Source organism: Lonchura striata, chromosome 16 (assembly GCF_050655825.1).
Source record: "Lonchura striata isolate lonStrDom1 chromosome 16, ASM5065582v1, whole genome shotgun sequence".
NCBI classification, from domain to species: Eukaryota; Metazoa; Chordata; class Aves; order Passeriformes; family Estrildidae; genus Lonchura; species Lonchura striata.
This window is the reverse complement of record NC_140718.1, coordinates 5,068,035-5,082,738: the sequence shown is the minus strand read 5'-3', so window position 1 is coordinate 5,082,738 and position 14,704 is coordinate 5,068,035. Positions and strand designations below refer to the sequence as shown.

At 49.3% G+C, this 14,704-nt stretch overlaps 2 protein-coding genes across 2 annotated transcripts in view; one reads left to right on the top strand and one right to left on the bottom strand.

Annotated features, from left to right (window-relative positions):
- SGF29 (SAGA complex associated factor 29) overlaps positions 1-6,473 on the top strand; it is a 22,574-nt gene extending 16,101 nt beyond the window's left edge. The window contains exons 8-9 of the mRNA XM_085593480.1: positions 447-609; positions 5,444-6,473. Of these exons, the coding sequence (XP_085449606.1) occupies positions 447-609; positions 5,444-5,560 (280 nt within the window). The 3' untranslated portion in view covers positions 5,561-6,473. The remainder of the gene's footprint in view (positions 1-446; positions 610-5,443) is intronic.
- Positions 6,397-14,704, bottom strand: SLX1A (structure-specific endonuclease subunit SLX1A). The gene is made up of 5 exons (XM_085593479.1): positions 14,509-14,704; positions 13,538-13,589; positions 11,401-11,706; positions 9,137-9,267; positions 6,397-6,576 (listed from the first exon to the last, which is right to left on the bottom strand). Exons 1-5 carry the CDS (start codon positions 14,667-14,669, stop codon positions 6,459-6,461), a joined length of 768 nt encoding a protein of 255 aa, XP_085449605.1. The 5' UTR covers positions 14,670-14,704; the 3' UTR covers positions 6,397-6,458.

Sequence of the window (14,704 nt, the reverse complement as noted above, 5' to 3'; positions counted from 1 at the left end):
AATCGCCATTTTCCCTCTGTTTGTCACCAAATTTTACCAAATTTTCCCCAAAATATCCCAATTTTTCCCCATTTTTTCTCCAAAAAATTCCAATTTTCCCCCTAAAAAAAATCCAATTTTCCCCCCATTTTTCCCCATAAAATCCCCATTTTCCCTCATTTTTCACCAAAAAAAATCCAATTTTCCCCCTAAAAAAAATCCAATTTTTCCCCCCATTTTTTACCAAATTTTACCAAATTTTCCCCCAAAAAATCCAATTTTCCCCCTAAAAAAAATCCAATTTTCCCCCTAAAAAAATCTCATTTTCCCCCCATTTTTCCCCCTAAAATCCCCATTTCCCCCCCGTTTTTCACCAAATTTTCCGCGTATTTTCCCCGCAACCCCCCCGATTTTCTCTCTTTGCCCCGATTTTCCCAAAATCCCCGTTTTTCCCCCCAAAACCGCAGGCGCCACACGCTGAGCCGCCGCCGCATCATCCCCCTGCCCCAGTGGAAAACCAACCCCGAGACCGACCCCGAGGCGCTCTTCCACAAGGAGCAGCTGGTGCTGGCCCTCTACCCCCAGACCACCTGCTTCTACCGCGCCCTCATCCACGCCCCGCCACAGCGCGTGAGTCCCCGACACCAAAATCCACGATTTTGGGGGAAAAAAACCCCGAAAAAGTCGGAGATTTTGGGCAAAAACCGCGAGAAAAATGAGAAGTTTAGGAGGGAAATGGGTGCGGCCACTAGGGGGCGCTGGGTTGCTAGGGGGCGTGGCTTGTTGCTAGGGAAGCCATTGCCCTATTAAGGGGCGTGGCTTGTTGCTAGGGAAGCCATTGCTATACAAGGCCGTTGCTAAGGGGCGTGGCTTGTTGCTAAGGAAGCCATTGCTATACAAGGCCGTTGCTAAGGGGCGTGGCTTGTTGCTAGGGAAGCCATTGCCATATAAGAGCGTTGCTAAGGGGCGTGGCTTGTTGCTAAGGGGCGTGGCTTGTTGCTAGGGAAGCCATTGCCATATAAGGGGTTGCTAAGGGGCGTGGCTTGTTGCTAGGGAAGCCATTGCCATATAAGGGCGTTGCTTAGGGGCGTGGCTTGTTGCTAAGGGGCGTGGCTTGTTGCTAGGGAAGCCATTGCCATATAAGGGCGTTGCTTAGGGGCGTGGCTTGTTGCTAGGGAAGCCATTGCCATATAAGGGCGTTGCTAAGGGGCGTGGCTTGTTGCTAAGGAAGCCATTGCCCCATTAAGGGCCGTGGCTTGCTGCTAGGGAAGCCATTGCCATATAAGAGCGTTGCTAAGGGGCGTGGCTTGTTGCTAGGGAAGCCATTGCCGTATTAGTGTGTTGCTAAGGGGCGTGGCTTGCTGCTAGGGAAGCCATTGCCATAGAAGTCCATTGCCAAGGGGCGTGGCTTGTTGCTAGGGAAGCCATTGCCATATAAGGCCGTTGCTAAGGGGCGTGGCTTGTTGCTAAGGGGCGTGGCTTGTTGCTAGGGAAGCCATTGCCATATTAGTGTGTTGCTAAGGGGCGTGGCTTGTTGCTAAGGAAGCCATTGCCCTATTAAGGGGCGTGGCTGGTTGCTAAGGAAGCCATTGCCATATAAGGGGTTGCTAAGGGGCGTGGCTTGTTGCTAGGGAAGCCATTGCCATATAAGGGCGTTGTAAGGGGGCGTGGCTTGTTGCTAGGGCAGCCATTGCCATATTGGGGCGTTGCTAAGGGGCGTGGCTTGTTGCTAAGGAAGCCATTGCCATATAAGGGCGTTGCTAAGGGGCGTGGCTTGTTGCTAAGGAAGCCATCGCCATATGAGGGCATTGCTAAGGGGCGTGGCTTGTTGCTAGGGCAGCCATTGCCCTATTAAGGGCGTTGCTAAGGGGCGTGGCTGGTTGCTAGGGAAGCCATTGCCATATTAGTGTGTTGCTAAGGGGCGTGGCTTGTTGCTAAGGAAGCCATTGCCCTATTAAGGGGCGTGGCTTGTTGCTAGGGTAGCCGTTGCCATATTAGTGTGTTGCTAAGGGGCGTGGCTTGTTGCTAAGGAACCATTGCCATATAAGGCCGTTGCTAAGGGGCGTGGCTTGTTGCTAGGGAAGCCATTGCCATATAAGGGCGTTGTAAAGGGGCGTGGCTTATTGCTAAGGAAGCCATTGCCATATTAGTGTGTTGCTAAGGGGCGTGGCTTGTTGCTAAGGAAGCCATTGCCATATGAGGGCGTTGCTAAGGGGCGTGGCTTGTTGCTAGGGAAGCCATTGCCATATAAGGGCGTTGTAAAGGGGCGTGGCTTGCTGCAAAGGGGCGTGGCTTGTTGCTAGGGAAGCAATCGCCATATAAGGGCGTTGCAAAGGGGCGTGGCTTGTTGCTAGGGCAGCCATTGCCATATAAGGGCGTTGCAAAGGGGCGTGGCTTGTTGCTAGGGCAGCCATTGCCATATAAGGGCGTTGCTAAGGGGCGTGGCTTGTTGCTAAGGAAGCCATTGCCATATAAGGCCGTTGCTAAGGGGCGAGGCTTGTTGCTAGGGAAGCCATTGTCATATAAGGGCGTTGCTAAGGGGCGTAGCTTGTTGCTAAGGAAGCCATTGCCCTATTAAGGGGCGTGGCTGGTTGCTAAGGAAGCCATTGCCATATAAGGGGTTGCTAAGGGGCGTGGCTGGTTGCTGAGGAAGCCATTGCCATATCAGAGCGTTGCTAAGGGGCGTGGCTTGTTGCTAGGGAAGCCATTGCCATATTAGGGACGTTGCTAAGGGGCGTGGCTTGTTGCTAGGGAAGCCATTGTCATATTAGGCCGTTGCTAAGGGGCGTGGCTTGTTGCTAAGGGGCGTGGCTTGTTGCTAGGGAAGCCATTGCCATATGAGGGCGTTGCTAAGGGGCGTGGCTTGTTGCTAAGGAAGCCATTGCCCTATTAAGGGGCGTGGCTTGTTGCTAGGGAAGCCATTGCTATACAAGGCCGTTGCTAAGGGGCGTGGCTTGTTGCTAGGGAAGCCATTGCCATATAAGGGGTTGCTAAGGGGCGTGGCTTGTTGCTAGGGACGCCATTGCCATATAAGGGAGTTGTCAAGGGGCGTGGCTTGTTGCTAGGGAAGCCATTGCCATATAAGGGCGTTGCTAAGGGGCGTGGCTTGTTGCAAAGGGGCGTGGCTTGTTGCTAGGGAAGCCATTGCCATATTAGTGTGTTGCTAAGGGGCGTGGCTTGTTGCTAAGGAAGCCATTGCCCTATTAAGGGGCGCGGCTGGTTGCTAGGGAAGCCATTGCCATATATGGGGTTGCTAAGGGGCGTGGCTTGTTGCTAAGGGGCGTGGCTTGTTGCTAGGGAAGCCATCGCCATATAAGCCCGTTGCTAAGGGGCGTGGCTTGTTGCTAGGGAAGCCATTGCCATATAAGGGAGTTGTCAAGGGGCGTGGCTTGTTGCTAGGGAAGCCATTGCCATATAAGAGCGTTGCTAAGGGGCGTGGCTTGTTGCTAAGGGGCGTGGCTTGTTGCTAGGGAAGCCATTGCCATATAAGGGGTTGCTAAGGGGCGTGGCTTGTTGCTAGGGAAGCCATTGCCATATAAGGGCGTTGCTTAGGGGCGTGGCTTGTTGCTAAGGGGCGTGGCTTGTTGCTAGGGAAGCCATTGCCATATAAGGGCGTTGCTTAGGGGCGTGGCTTGTTGCTAGGGAAGCCATTGCCATATAAGGGCGTTGCTAAGGGGCGTGGCTTGTTGCTAAGGAAGCCATTGCCCCATTAAGGGCCGTGGCTTGCTGCTAGGGAAGCCATTGCCATATAAGGGCGTTGCTAAGGGGCGTGGCTTGTTGCTAGGGAAGCCATTGCCGTATTAGTGTGTTGCTAAGGGGCGTGGCTTGCTGCTAGGGAAGCCATTGCCATAGAAGTCCATTGCCAAGGGGCGTGGCTTGTTGCTAGGGAAGCCATTGCCATATAAGGCCGTTGCTAAGGGGCGTGGCTTGTTGCTAAGGGGCGTGGCTTGTTGCTAGGGAAGCCATTGCCATATTAGTGTGTTGCTAAGGGGCGTGGCTTGTTGCTAAGGAAGCCATTGCCCTATTAAGGGGCGTGGCTGGTTGCTAAGGAAGCCATTGCCATATAAGGGGTTGCTAAGGGGCGTGGCTTGTTGCTAGGGAAGCCATTGCCATATAAGGGCGTTGTAAGGGGGCGTGGCTTGTTGCTAGGGCAGCCATTGCCATATTGGGGCGTTGCTAAGGGGCGTGGCTTGTTGCTAAGGAAGCCATTGCCATATAAGGGCGTTGCTAAGGGGCGTGGCTTGTTGCTAAGGAAGCCATCGCCATATGAGGGCGTTGCTAAGGGGCGTGGCTTGTTGCTAGGGCAGCCATTGCCCTATTAAGGGCGTTGCTAAGGGGCGTGGCTGGTTGCTAGGGAAGCCATTGCCATATTAGTGTGTTGCTAAGGGGCGTGGCTTGTTGCTAAGGAAGCCATTGCCCTATTAAGGGGCGTGGCTTGTTGCTAGGGCAGCCGTTGCCATATTAGTGTGTTGCTAAGGGGCGTGGCTTGTTGCTAAGGAACCATTGCCATATAAGGCCGTTGCTAAGGGGCGTGGCTTGTTGCTAAGGAACCATTGCCATATAAGGCCGTTGCTAAGGGGCGTGGCTTGTTGCTAGGGAAGCCATTGCCATATAAGGCCGTTGCTAAGGGGCGTGGCTTGTTGCAAGGGAAGCCATTGCCATATAAGGGCGTTGTAAAGGGGCGTGGCTTATTGCTAAGGAAGCCATTGCCCTATTAAGGGGCGTGGGTTGTTGCTAGGCCAGCCGTTGCCATATTAGTGTGTTGCTAAGGGGCGTGGCTTGTTGCTAAGGAAGCCATTGCCATATGAGGGCGTTGCTAAGGGGCGTGGCTTGTTGCTAGGGAAGCCATTGCCATATAAGGGCGTTGTAAAGGGGCGTGGCTTGCTGCAAAGGGGCGTGGCTTGTTGCTAGGGAAGCCATTGCCATATAAGGGCGTTGCAAAGGGGCGTGGCTTGCTGCAAAGGGGCGTGGCTTGTTGCTAGGGAAGCAATCGCCATATAAGGGCGTTGCAAAGGGGCGTGGCTTGTTGCTAGGGCAGCCATTGCCATATAAGGGTGTTGCAAAGGGGCGTGGCTTGTTGCTAGGGCAGCCATTGCCATATAAGAGCGTTGCTAAGGGGCGTGGCTTGTTGCTAGGGAAGCCATTGCCATATTAGTGTGTTGCTAAGGGGCGTGGCTTGTTGCTAAGGAAGCCATTGCCCCATTAAGGGGCGTGGCTTGTTGCTAGGGAAGCCATTGCCATATAAGGGTGTTGCCAAGGGGCGTGGCTTGCTGCTAGGGAAGCCATTGCCATATTAGTGTGTTGCTAAGGGGCGTGGCTTGTTGCTAAGGAAGCCATTGCCCCATTAAGGGGCGTGGCTTGTTACTAGGGAAGCCATTGCCATATAAGGAAGTTTCTAATGGGCATGGCTCGTTACTAATTCCAACTTTTCCTCAAATTTTCCATTTTTTCCCCCAAATTTCAGCCCCAGGACGATTATTCGGTGCTTTTCGAGGACACCTCCTACGCCGACGGTTACTCCCCGCCCCTCAACGTGGCCCAGCGCTACGTGGTGGCCTGCAAAGAAACCAAAAAAAAGTGAAAATTTGGGTAAAAACACCCAAAATTCGGGCAAAACCACCCAAAATTTGGGGAAAATCACCCAAATTTTGAGAAGAGCAACGAGGAATTAGGTAGTGAGAGAAAAAATGGGGAGAAAATGGGATTTGAAAAACAGAAAATGGAAGAAAAATTGATTTTTGGTGGGAAAAATTAAAGATTCTTTTGGGTAAAAATAGGGATTTTTATGGGGGGGGTTGGGGGTTTTTTAGGGTTGAAAAATAGGATTTATGTGGGGGAGGGAAAGGGATTTTAATATGGAAAGAATGTGGGGAAAATTGATTTTTTGGGGGGAAAAATTGGGATTTTTATAGGGGGAAATGGGGAATTTTTAAAAGGGAAAATTGGGGATTTTTTGGGATAAAATTGGGCATATTTTGGGGTAAAATTGGGAAATTCTTGGGGAAAAAGAAAGCTATTTATGGAGGAAAAAATAGGTTTTTACAAGGGTGAATTGTGGACTTTTTTAGGGAATTACTGGGATTTATTTTAGGCGGGAAAATTTGAGATTTTTATGGGAAATAATTGGAAATTTTTAGATGTAAACATGTGATTTTTGTGGGTAAAATTGCCACGAAAAGCCTGAAAATTTGGGGGAAAATATCCTAAAATTTTTTGGGAGGGGTTGGGGATGGGAAGATCCCAAAAAATTATTATGGGGGGAAAAAACGTGACAAAAATGTAAAAAAGTAAAAAAAAATGGGGGCAAAAAAAGGGTTTTTTGGCTCTCAAAATGGCGGCCAAAATGGGAGGGGCTAAAGGGAAATGACATCATGGGGCGTGGCCAAAAGCCACACCCCTTAATTAATAATAAGCAAATTTATAATTAAAAACTATTTTATTGTAAATAAATAAATTTAAAATTAATGCTGGGTGTGGTTTCACGTGGGGGCGGAGCTTGGTATGATGACGTCATTGGGCTCCGCCCACTCCTCTTCAGGCTCCGCCTCCCCCAGGCAGCGACGAATCAGATCGCCCCACAGGAGGTGGGCGTGGCACCTGGGGGCGGGGTCAGAGTCAGGACACGCCCCCTTTGGATAAGCCCCGCCCCCTGGCAACCATATTGGAACATTTGCATATAAGGGAAATGCAAATTAAGACAAGCCCCACTCCATGGCAGCCATCTTGGATACTTTCCTTATAAGGGAAATGCAAATTAAAACAAGCCCCACCCCCTGGCAGCCATCTTGGAACATTTCCTTATAAGGGAAATGCAAATTAAGACAATCCTCACCCCCTGGCAGCCATATTGGATTCTTTCCTTATCAAAGAAAGTTAAAATTAAAACAAGCCCCGCCCCCTAACAACCATCTTGAAACATTTGCATATAAGGGAAATGCAAATTAAGACAATCCCCACTCCATGGCAGCCATCTTGGATACTTTCCTTATAAGGGAAATGCAAATTAAAACAAGCCCCACCCCCTGGCAGCCATCTTGGAACATTTCCTTATAAGGGAAATGCAAATTAAGACAATCCTCACCCCCTGGCAGCCATATTGGAGTCTTTCCTTATCAAAGAAAATTAAAATTAAAACAAGCCCCGCCCCCTAACAACCCTCTTGAAACATTTGCATATAAGGGAAATGCAAATTAAGACAATCCCCACTCCATGGCAGCCATCTTGGATACTTTCCTTATAAGGGAAATGCAAATTAAAACAAGCCCCGCCCCCTGGCAGCCATATTGAAACATTTCCTTATAAGGGAAATGCAAATTAAGACAATCCCCACTCCATGGCAGCCATCTTGGATACTTTCCTTATAAGGGAAATGCAAAATAAATCAAGTCCCGCCCCCTGGCAGCCATCTTGGAACATTTCCTTAAGGGAAATGGAAATTAAATCAATCCCCACCCCCTGGCAGCCATATTGGATTCTTTCCTTATCAAAGAAAGTTAAAATTAAAACAAGCCCCGCCTCCTAACAACAATCTTGAAGCATTTCCTTTTAAGGGAAATGCAAATTAAGACAATCCTCACCCCCTGGCAGCCATATTGGATTCTTTCCTTATCAAAGAAAGTTAAAATTAAAACAAGCCCCGCCCCCTAACAACCATCTTGAAACATTTCCTTTTAAGGGAAATGCAAATTAAGACAATCCCCACTCCATGGCAGCCATCTTGGATACTTTCCTTATAAGGGAAATGCAAATTAAGACAAGCCCCACCCCCTGGCAGCCATATTGGAACATTTCCTTATAAGGGAAATGGAAATTAAATCAAGCCCCACCCCCTGGCAGCCATATTGGATTCTTTCCTTATCAAAGAAAGTTAAAATTAAAACAAGCCCCGCCTCCTAACAACAATCTTGAAGCATTTCCTTTTAAGGGAAATGCAAATTAAGACAATCCCCACCCCCTGGCAGCCATATTGGATTCTTTCCTTATCAAAGAAAGTTAAAATTAAAACAAGCCCCGCCCCCTAACAACCATCTTGAAACATTTCCTTTTAAGGGAAATGCAAATTAAGACAATCCCCACTCCATGGCAGCCATCTTGGATACTTTCCTTATAAGGGAAATGCAAATTAAGACAAGCCCCAGCCCCTGGCAGCCATATTGGAACATTTCCTTATAAGGGAAATGGAAATTAAATCAAGCCCCACCCCCTGGCAGCCATCATGGAACATTTCCTTATAAGGGAAATGCAAATTAAGACAATCCTCACCCCCTGGCAGCCATATTGGATTCTTTCCTTATCAAAGAAAATTAAAATTAAAACAATCCCCGCCTTCTAACAGCCATCTTGAAACATTTCCTTTTAAGGGAAATGCAAATTAAGACAATCCCCACCCCCTGGCAGCCATCTTGGATACTTTCCTTATAAGGGAAATGCAAAATAAAACAAGCCCCACCCCCTGGCAGCCATATTGGAACATTTCCTTATAAGGGAAATGCAAATTAAGACAATCCCCACCCCCTGGCAGCCATATTGGAACATTTCCTTATAAGGGAAATGCAAATTAAGACAATCCCCACCCCCTGGCAGCCATATTGGATTCTTTCCTTATCAAAGAAAGTTAAAATTAAAACAAGCCCCGCCTCCTAACAGCCATCTTGAAACATTTCCTTTTAAGGGAAATGCAAATTAAGACAATCCCTGCCCCATGGCAGCCATCTTAGAACATTTTCTTATAAGGAAATGCAAATTAAAATAAGCCCCGCCCCCTGGCAGCCATCTTGGATTCTTTCCTTATAAAGAAAATTAAAATTAAAAGAAGCCCCGCCCACTGGCAGCCATCTTGGATCCCTTTCTTATAAAAAAATTAAGATTAAAATAAGCTTCGCCCCCTGGCAGCCATCTTGGATTCTTTCCTTATAAAGAAAATTAAAAAGAAGCCCCGCCCACTGGCAGCCATCTTGGATCCCTCTTGTATAAAAATATTAAGATTAAAACAAGCCCCACCCCCTGGAAGCCATTTTGAAACCTTCCCTTAAAAGGTAAACCTCCATAAAAACCAAGCCCCGCCCCCGGCGGCCATCTTGGATTATTTCCATATATGAAAAACCGCTCTAAACAACAAGCTCCGCCCCCCCAGCATTAAGCCCCGCCCCTTTTTTACCCGGGACAGGCACCCCCTATTGGCAGCAGCTGCTGCGGCTCCGGGGCCAGGAAGAGCCGGGCCAGGCACGGGGGGTGGGCGGCCATCTTGCACTGGGGGTGGGGACAGCGCAAAAGGGGCGTGGCCTGTTCCTGAAACATCGAAATGCCGAAATTTCCTGCTCAGGCTGCGTAAATTTGCATAAATTTTGCATTTTTAGAAGGTTCTATCTCTTTTTTCTACATCACAGTGATTAATTGACGACATTCAGGCCATGCCCACACCCAAATTTCCATGTTTTTGCATATTTAACCGCCAAATTTCTACAAATTTTGATTTTTTTCACTCCTATGAAGGCCACACCCCTTTTAGACCACACCCAATATTAAAATTACCTTTATCCTCACCCCTTTTCTACTCCACCCATTTATTCCCCTCCCTATTAGAACATATTCAAATTACACCACGCCCACTTTACATCCCTGCCACCTCATTAATCCACTTGGATCTCCGCCCATTTAAACCCCACTTATTTAAGCCCCTCCCCTTTAAACCCCATTTTCTTTAAGGCCTGCCCCATTAAGACCCTCCCCCTTAAGCTCCTCCCCTTTAAAACTTTTGTAAGTCCCTTTCCCTTTTCTTTTAAACCCCCTTAAGCCACTCCCCCTTTAAACCCCTCACATTTAAGCCCCGCACATTCAAACTCCCTTAAGCCACACCCCTTTAAACCCTTTAAGCCCCGCCCCCTTTAAGCCCCGCCCCCTTTAAGCCCCGCCCCCTTAAACCCCCTTCACACCCCTTTAATCCACTTTAAGCCCCGCCCCTTTAATCCCCGCCCTTTTAAAACCCCTCGCCTTTAAACCACGCCTCTTCAAACCCCTTTAAGCCCCAGCCCTTTAAACCCCTTAAGCCACGCCCCCTTTAAACATCTTAAGCCACGCCCCCTTTAAGCCCCGCCCCCTTAGTCCCTGCCCCTTTAAACCCCCTTAAGTGACACCCTTTAATCCCCTTTATGCCACGCCCCTTTAAGCCCCGCCCCTTTAAGTCACGCCCCCTTTAAGCCCCGCCCCTTAATCCCCACCCATTTAAACCCTTTAAGCCCCGCCCCTTTAACCCCCCTTAATTGACACCCCCTTTAATCCCCTTTAAGCCACGCCCCCTTTAAACCTCCTTAAATGACACCCTTTAATCCCCTTAAGCCACGCCCCTTTTAAGCCCCGCCCCTTTAAACCTATCACCTTTAAGCCCCACCCATTTAAACCCTTTAAGCCCCGCCCCTTTAACCCCTTAAAGCCACGCCCCTTTAAGCCCCGCCCCAATTCCCACCCATTTAAACTCTTAAAGCCACGCCCCTTTAAGCTCCGCCCCTTTTAACCCCTTAAAGCCACGCCTCTTTAAGCCCAGCCCCAATCCCCACCAATTCAAACCCTTTAAGCCCCGCCCCTTTAACCCCTTAAAGCCACGCCCCTTTAAGCTCCGCCCCTTTTAACCCCTTAATGCCACGCCCCTTTAAGCCCCGCCCCAATCCCCACCCATTTAAACCCTTTAAGCCCCGCCCTCTTTAAGCCCCGCCCCTTTTAGCCTCTCAAAGCCCCGCCCCTTTAAGCCCCGCCCCAATCCCCACCCATTTAAACCCTTTAAGCCCCGCCTTTTTTAACCCCTTAAAGCAACACCCCTTTAAGCCCCGCCCTAATCCCCACCCATTTAAACCCTTTAAGCCCCGCCCTCTTTAAGCCCCGCCCCGTTTAACCGTTTAAAGCCACGCCCTTTAAGCCCCGCCCCCAATCCCCACCAATTCAAACCCTTTAAGCCCCGCCCCTTTAACCCTTAAAGCCACGCCCCTTTAAGCCCCGCCCCCAATCCCCACCCATTTAAACCCTTTAAGCCCCGCCCCTTTAACCCCTTAAAGTCACGCCCCTTTAAGCCCCGCCCCGAATCCTCACCCATTTAAACCTTTTAAACCCCGCCCCTTTATCCCTTAATCCCCGCCCTTTAAGCCCCGCCCCTTTTAACCCCTTAAAGCCCCGCCCCTTTAAGCCCCGCCCCAATACTCACCCATTTAAACCCTTTAAGCCCCGCCCCTTTAAGCTCCACCCCAATCTTCACCCATTCAAACACTTTAAGCCCCGCCCCTTAAAGCCCCGCCCCCAATCCCCACCCATTTAAACCCTTTAAACCCCGCCCCTTTTAACCCCTTAAAGCCCCGCCCTCTTTAAGCCCCGCCCCTTGTAACCCCCTTAAGTCCCATCCCTTTAAGCCCCGCCCCTTTAAGCCCCGCCCCTCACCTCCTCGCACAGGCCACACCCCCCGCCCCCTTCTTCCGGCTTTTGGCCCCGCCCCTTTTTCCTTTTAAGGCGCGGCGGCCCCGCCCCCTCCTCCTGCGTCACGTGAGGGGGCGGGGCCAGCTCGGGGGCGTGGCCCGGGGGGCGGAGCCAGCGAATCCGCAGCGGCAGCCGGCACCAGGGCGGGGCCCGCAGGAGGCGGGGCAGCACGCGCAGGGCGAAGCTGATTGGCTGCTCGCCGCGGCGCCGAGCCGGCGCGGCCAATAGGAGGTGGCGGGAGGAGTTGGGGTGTTGCCACGCCCACTCGAACTGGCGGGAAAAGGGGCGGGGCTTAAAGGAGGGGCGGGGCTTAAATGGGGTGGGAGGGGGTTAAAGGGGGCGGGGCTTAAGTGGTCATTTAAATATGGGAGGGATGTAATTTAAAAGGGTTTAAATTGGCTTAATGAGGTGGGCGGGGCTTAAGTGGTCATTTAAACATGAGAGGGACTTAATTTAAATGGGGATTAAATTGGTATAATGAGGTGGGCGGGGCTTAAGTGGTCATTTAAATACAGGACGGGGATTAATGTAAAAGGGATTAAATTGGTTTAATGAGGTGGGCGGGGCTTAAGTGGTCATTTAAATATGGGAGGGACTTAATTTTAAAGGATTTAAATTAGTTTAATGAGGTGGGCGGGGCTTAAGTGGTCATTTAAATATGGGACGGAGATTAATGTAAAAGGGGTTAAAATTGGTTTAATGAGGTGGGCGGGGCTTGAGTGGTCATTTAAATATGAGAGGGGCTTAATTTAAATGGGGATTAAATTGGTATAATGAGGTGGGCGGGGCTTAAGTGGTCATTTGGATATGGGAGTGACTTAATTTAAATGGGGTTTTAATTGGCTTAATGAGGTGGGCGGGGCTTAAGTGGTAATTTCAACATGGGAGGGGCTTAAAATGGGGAGGGATTTAATTGGTTTAATGAGGTGCGTGGGGCATGACTGGTCATTTAAATATGGGAGGGACTTAATTTAAAAGGGTTAAAATTGGTTTAATGAGGTGGGCGTGGCTTAAGTGAGTGGAGTTTAAGTGGTCATTTAAATATGGGAGGGGCTTAAAAGGGGAAGGGATTAAATTGGTTTAATGAGGTGGGCGGGGCTTAAGTGGTCATTTAAACATGGGACGGGGATTAATGTAAAAGGGGTTAAAATTGGTTTAATGAGGTGGGTGGGGCTTGAGTGGTCATTTAAATATGAGAGGGGCTTAATTTAAATGGGGATTAAATTGGTATAATGAGGTGGGTGGGGCTTAAGTGGTCATTTAAATATGGGAGGGGTTTAAAAGGGGAAGTTTTAATTGGTTTAATGAGGTAGGTAGGGCTTAAGTGGTCATTTGAATATGAAAGTGACTTAATGTAAAAGGGATTAAAATTGGTTTAATGAGGTGGGTGGGGCTTAAGTGGTTATTTGAATATGGGAGGGGATTAAAAGGGGAAGGGTTTAAATTGGTTTATGAGGTGGGCGGGGCTTAAATGGTCATTTAAATATGGGACGGGACTTAATTTAAAAAGGGTTAAAATTGGTTTAGTGAGGTGGGTGGGGCTTAAGTGGTTATTTGAATATGGGAGGGGCTTAAATTAATAGGGAAGGGATTAAAATCTTTAATGAGGTGGGCGGGGCTTAAGTGGGTGGGGTTCAAAGTGGGAGGGGCTTAAATGGTTTAATGAGGTGGGCGGGGCTTAATAATTAAGGGTTTAAAAGTGGGAGGGACTTAATTTAAATGAGTTTAATTATGTGGGTGTGGCTTAAGTGGTCATTTAAATATCCAAGGGCGTTAAATTAAAAGGGGAGGGATTTAAGTGAATTTAATGAGGTGGGCGGGGCTAAACAAAATGCTTAAAAGTGGGAGTGGCTTAAATGCAAATGAGGGGTTTAATGAAGTGGATGGAGCGTATTTTGTGAATATTTAAAAGTGGGAGGGGCTTAAATTTAAATTAGTTTAGTTAGGTGGGTGTGGCTTAACTGGATGGGAATTAAAATGGGCGGGGATTAGAGGAAATTAATTTGGGTTTAATTAGGCGGGTGTGGCTTATGTGGGTGGGGTTTGGAAGTGGGCGGGGCTTACATGCAAATGAGGGGTTAATGAGGTGGGCGGGGCTCACCCGGAGGGCGGCGACGTCGGAGGGGAAGCCGTGGACGAAAAGTTCCATTTCCCTTTTTTTTTGGGGGGAAAAGGAAAAATTGGTCAAACGGCCTCAAAATTCACCTCAAAACGTGCGAAAAATTTAATCGAATGGAGCGAGGTTGAAACTAATTAGGAATTGGTCAACCCGATTAATTTAAATTCCACATCAAAAGGATTTTAATTGCCTCAGATCCACTTTAAAAGCCCCCAAATCCTCATTTAATCCCATTAAATCCCCCAAAATCCGCGATTAATTCCCCAAAATCCCCTTTACACCCCCCAAAATCCCCTTTACACCCCCCAAATCCTCATTTCATCCCATTAAACCCCCAAAAATTCCCATTTAAACCTCCCAAAATCCCCTTTAAATCCTCTCAAATCCCCCTTTAATCCCTTCAAACCCCCCAAAATCCCCTTTAATTCCTTCAAATCCCCCAAAATCCTCTTCAAATCCCCCAAATCCACATTTCATCCCATTAAACTGCCCCCAAAATCCCATTTAACCCCCCCAAATCCCATTAAAACCCCCCAAAATCCCATTTAAACCTCCAAATCGCCATTTAATCCCTTTACCCCCCCCCAAACCCCCTTTAACGCCCCCGAAATCCCCTTCAAACCCCCCAAAATCCCATTTAAACCCCCCAAATCCCCATTAACCTCCCCCAAATCCCCATTTAATCCCATTTAACCCCCAAAAATCCCCTTTAACGCCCCCAAATCCCCCTTTAGTCCCATTAAACCCCCAAAATTTCATTGTAAACCCCCCAAATCCCCTTTAAGCCCCCCAAACCCCCATTAACCCCCCCCAAATCCCCTTTAACCCCCCCAAACCCCCATTAACCCCCCCCAAACCCCCATTAATCCCCCTTTCATCCCCCCAAATCCCCCCAAAATCCCATTCAAACCCCCCCAACCCCCTTTAGCCCCCCTTTCACCCCCCAGTCCCACCAGGGCCCCCTCCCGCTGGTGCGGCGGGCCCCCCCCGCGCTCCTGCCCGCGTTGTGCTGCCGCAGCCGCCGCCGCGGGTCCACCGTGAACCCCACGTAGAACCCAGACCGGCCCCGCGCCCGCCCCGCGGCCCCGCGGCGCAGCAGGTACACGGCGCGCATGGCGGGCCGGAAGCGGCGGAAACCGGCACCCACAA